General features: G+C 59.9%; 1 protein-coding gene across 2 annotated transcripts in view; it reads right to left on the bottom strand.

The window, feature by feature from the left end:
• Window positions 1–237: 237 nt before the first annotated feature.
• The window catches only part of FAM110A (family with sequence similarity 110, member A), a 15,659-nt gene continuing 10,905 nt past the window's right edge, over window positions 238–4,991 (bottom strand). For both annotated transcript variants that reach the window (XM_014546564.1, XM_005874777.2), the window contains exon 2: window positions 238–1,811. In XM_014546564.1, the coding sequence (XP_014402050.1) occupies window positions 830–1,714 (885 nt within the window). In that variant the 5' untranslated portion in view covers window positions 1,715–1,811 and the 3' untranslated portion in view covers window positions 238–829. The remainder of the gene's footprint in view (window positions 1,812–4,991) is intronic.

Genomic DNA, 4,991 nt, shown 5'->3' with positions numbered 1-4,991 from the left:
TGCAGTTCCCCTTCCTGCTCCAGGGGAAGGCCCCTGTCCCAGTCCCAGCTCTATCCCAACTCACTGGGTGCCTGGACCCAGCTTCTTCTTCTCTGAGGGAAGTGCACCAGCCTCCCTGAGGCTCCCTCATGCCCCACTAGCTGCTGGGGTAAACAATTACTAGGTTTGGAAGGCCCCGCCCCAAGACTTCTCCCCTCCCCTCCCCTTGTGAACACAGAAGAGTCTGGTGACCCAACCTTGAAAAAGCAAGCATTTGTGTTTATTAACCAAAGGGAGGGAAGCCAGAGCCAGGAGGGCTCCTACCAGTCCCTCCTGTAGTCTACCCACCTAGGCCAGGCTGCCAAGGACTGGGAAGAACAGTGGCTAGACCACTCTTCCCTGCCCCCACCCGAGGGTGAATTCCCAGGGAACCAGGGCCCACTGAGTGAGGAAGAGGAAGTCAGCAAAGGATAGAGGCTAAGGAAGGAAGAAAGAAACAGAGCCACTGGGTAGACAGACCTGGTAGGGATCCTTGGCCCCTCGCTCGGGGGGCAGGGGGGGGGGGTCTAAGTGCCCCAAGCCCATGCGAGGAACCAAGCAGAGGGGCACTGATGGCAAAATCCCGACAGGTGAGGAGGAGGGAGTGGTCCAAGTCAAGAGGCCACTCTCTCCAGGGTCAGTCCTTGCCAGACGGATGCTGGCCCAGCCTCGGAGCCTTTGCCTCCATGCCAAGTTCACCAAAGGCAGTGGTCTCAGGTCTGCCCCAACCAGGGAAAGGGTGAAGGAGAGCTCAACGGGCCAGCTGCCTCTTTAAGCTCTGTCCTGTGCCGAATGCGAGTCCAGTGGAGACCTATCCCTCCACCGCTGGAGTCTCCCGCGCTTGCCGCAACCCGTACAGCCACTTGATCACACGGGCATTGCGCTCAATCACGGACACGCCATAGGGGACGCGCTCCCGGGCCCGCTCCTCAATAGTGGCCGAGCTGCGGTGGGAGCAGCCCCCCTCGGAGCTACCTGGCCCAGCACTGGGCCCCGCCAGAGACACTATGTCTGAGCTGGCTCGTGCCAGGTGGGCCACACCCAACCCCCGTGCCTCCTCTGGGTCCAGGCCGCAGAAGTTAAAAAATCGCTCCAGGTCGGCCGCTGCCCGCGAGAAGCGCTCACTCAGGTCTGACTTGGAGCGCTGCAAACCCGGGGGCCGGGCTGGACTGGAGGCGGCAGTGTCCGGTGATGGGCTGGGCTGGGCAGGTGAGGCCGGCAGGGGACGGACATCCACTCGGCGGACAGCAGCGGTACTGGGAGGTGGGCGTGGAGGGGTGGCTGGGGGGTCCTGGTGGGCTCCCTCTGCCCGCCCGGGGGTGCGGCTAGCCTCGGCAGGGGACACCGGGCTATCACACAAGTCGATAAGGCTGCTAAGGATGTCCAGGTCCAGTTGGGGTCGGCGGCAGGGGCCCGGCAGGGCTCGGCGGCTAGGAGTGAGCACAGTGCGGCGAGTCCCAGGGCTGAAGAGCGGCTGCTTGGACAGCAGTGGCTGCACAGGTTGCTGGCGGGTGTTGGCCACCTGCAGGCTCTTGACGTACTTGGCCTTGTCGGCCTCCAGGCGCTCCACCGCACTAGGTTTCCGGGCTCCACCGTCGGCCGGCCTCCGGAGCAGGTAGCCCGGGACCTTGGTCCTCAGGCGGAAAGGCAGGGCGGGTGTGTCCCGGGCTCCAGGAGACAGCATGTCCACAGGCATGACTGTTACATACCCCAAGGCCTTCTGCACGAGGACACGGGGGAAGTGAGGAGACAGGGATCCAGGCAGAAAATTGGCAGCTGGACGCCGGCAACGGCTGCAGGGAGGAAAGAAAGAGAAGGGCTGAGCACGCTCAGACAAAGGCTCGGCAGACTGGAAGAGGCTGAAGACGCCTTCCCCATTAAAAGTGAAGGCCACGCCCCTGGCTCACAGAGCCAATCAGAAGGCAGAAAGCACCAGCTGTAGGGTTTGAGGCTCCGCCCACACCCCCCGCCCTCCTCGGAGAACCCGGCCCAGGGGAGGCAGAGTTAAAAAAAGGTGCCAAAGAAAAGAACAGGGGCAGCCTGAGCAGAAAAGACAGGGCAAAGGAAGTAAAGTGGGCTCGGAGTCCTGTGCTGGGCACCAGCCGGCTCAACCGCAGTGGATCCTCTTACCAGTCCATTTTGCGGATGGGGAAACTGAAGCTAATTCAACAAATTGGTGGCTCTATTCCTGCCTCCAAGCAAGGAAGTGCTGCCACAGGAGCCTTGGGGCTAAAACCCAAGAGAAAGGGCTAAAACCCAATCTGGACTGCCCACCGGGAACCTGGTACCACTTCCACCCCTTGCCTACCCGGACAGGAAGCTGCTCTGTGCCATCCACCCGCCTAAACATGCCAGGCCCCAGGCACAGCAGCAGCAGAGTTTGTGGGGGAGGAGGGCAGAAAATCCCCACCCCCGCCACAGTGGAGTACAGGCACCATCAGCTTCCAGGACCGGACGCCAATGCCAGGCCCACAGTGATCCATGAGTGCCTGTCACAGGGAAACGTCAGACCTAAGCTATGCTGCTCCCAGCGTGGCTGGAAATGCCCAAGATCACACAGCCCTGCTTGGGGGCATCCAGCGGACTCTTGATCTGCCAGTACCCAAAGCATAGACACCCACAGGCAGGAGTGCCCACACCGGGGTGCAAATATCCACATAATCACCTGGGCATCAGAGCCCGGTGTCCCTGTCCCTTTTTCCAAGGAAGGGCTGGAGCCACAAAATGCCCCCCAGCCTCCCTGGAGACGGGCCAGAAGAAAACCTGTAGGCCAAGTCCTGAACTTTCTCATCTGTTAATTGGGGAGGAGGACTTTGTCAAGGTGATAACCAAGAGGACTGGGAGGTTCAGGCCGTCTAGAGCTGTGTTGTCTAAGTCAATAGCCACCAACCACAGCCTTGGTTTAAATTTAAATTAAAATTTACATTCGGTTCCTGAATCACACCAGCCACATTTCTAGGACTCGATAGCCATAGACGCTGGTGGTCATACAATAGACAGCACAGACTGCAGCATTTCCATCTTAACAGAATGTATTGGGCAGCGCCACCTACACATCCAGAATTCCAGGAAGGAAAGTCTAGATTGGGATGGGGAGGCAGGGATCTCTACTGTGTGCTTGCTAGACATTTAACACTGTCCTCTCCTGTAATCCTCCAGCAAGCCAGGGAGATGGGTCGTTGTCACCTCATTTTACAGATGGAGAAATTGAGATGCAGAGAAGGGACCAACCTCAGTCCCAGAGCAGCTAAACAAGACCCAAGTCACAGGAAGCTGAATTCACTTATCTATTATGTCTGTGGTAGTTTTACTTTTTGTTGTTCCCATTCTTCTAAAATATCAGCTCCACGAGGGCAGGGGGTATCTTGTTCACTGTATCTAAGTTTCACGATATTACTCTTGACGCATAGTAGGTATTCAGTACAGTTTTATTGACTTGAAATGTCTACGGGGGCCTACTGTGATGGGCACACCCGGTCTGCGGCAGGCAATGGGCCCAAGGTGGTACATGTTGGATATTCTAGGAAGCTGGAAATCCAGAAGTGCAGGAAAACTCTGGGTTCTTAAAAATTAGCATATTCAATAATAATAACTTTAAAAACACAGCATGTACGGGGCCAACAAAGCATGCACCTGCCACCACACCCCCTTCCATCTGGCCCCCAGCCCGTCTGGGACCTTTGCTGCAATGGCAAGTTGAGAACAGAACCTTCGGGGCTGTTGGCCCAGAGCCAGAGCTGCTCCCCAGGTGGAAGGGATGGAGTGGGTGGGAAATGGCAGTCCCACCGAGGGCCGACCTCCAGGAGACCTCAGGAGAGAAGGGTCTGACAGGAAAGGCAGCCTTGCTGAGCCCTGTCCAAGTAGCTAGACTCTGCCCCACCCCCTGGCCTGCCGCCTCCCAAACCAGTCCAACCCGTCCGGAGACGGTGGTTCCGGGCACTATCCCACTATCGCGGAATCGGGGATGAAGGGGGTCAGATGGGCAGGGCCAGGGCAGAAGCCACGCTTGCCCCCAGCTCGGCTGGGGTCCCTACACCCTCGGGCCCCACCTGCCGGCCCCGGGGCCTCCCCTGGACAGACACCTGCCTGGGCTTGGCCACCACCGGCTGCGCGCTTTGTGCCAGCAGCCGCGCCTACTCGAGACTCCATTTGCTTATCTGTGAAATGTGGTTAAAAATAGACCTCCAGGTCACCGTGAGGATGGAGACACAAAACAGCTCGGGGACGTTCTTCAGCATCCGGCAAAAGGCGACTCCCCATGACCCGGGCTCCTTGTTTTTCAAACTCCACAGACCTGCCTCCCTCCTCCCTGCCGCCCCTCGCAGGGGTCTCTAACCCGCTCAGGAAGGGGCCGCAAACAGGGAGGTCCAGGCTGAGAGCCTCGGAGAGGACCAGTCCCACCTGGCACTGGGGCCCTGGCTTCAGCTCGCGGGCACAGGGTAGATAACCCGTGGGCCATCCACGCCAGCCCCATTTCACAGGTGGGCAAACGGAGTGCGGCGGCTCCTGCGAGCTGAAGCCAGGGTCCCAGCGCCAGGGGGGACTGGTCCTCTCTGAGGCTCTGAGCCTCTTTCCATCGCCCAACGCCTCACCCACGGATTTCAAACGCCCAAACGCGCGGCCCCGGGCCCTTCTCGTTGGCATCTCTGGGCACTCAGTCCCACCTTGCCCCCTTCCCACCGGCTTCCCCGAGGGAGCCTCAGGAGGAGAGAGGGAGCGGGGCAGCTTGGATCCCGGTCTGGCTTCTACCCTTCCCTACTGCGGGGCAATCTTGGGAACTCCCTGCCGTGGAAGAGGCTGCGGGCCCGGCGCGGTCTGCGTGACTCTCGCCGATGGTCACCGCTCTCTGCGCCCGGGTTGGCCTGGCTCTGAAATGAGGGGCCTGACGGCACGATGTCTGCGGCATCCATCCAGGCCGGAAGGTGAGCCCCCGCCCGGTGCCCGCCATCCCGAGGAGTAAGGGGTGCGGGGCC

Source organism: Myotis brandtii, unplaced genomic scaffold, assembly GCF_000412655.1.
Source record: "Myotis brandtii unplaced genomic scaffold, ASM41265v1 scaffold450, whole genome shotgun sequence".
Taxonomy (NCBI): Eukaryota; Metazoa; Chordata; class Mammalia; order Chiroptera; family Vespertilionidae; genus Myotis; species Myotis brandtii.
Note: the sequence above shows the minus strand (reverse complement) of the source record. Positions and strands in the feature narration are given on the sequence as shown.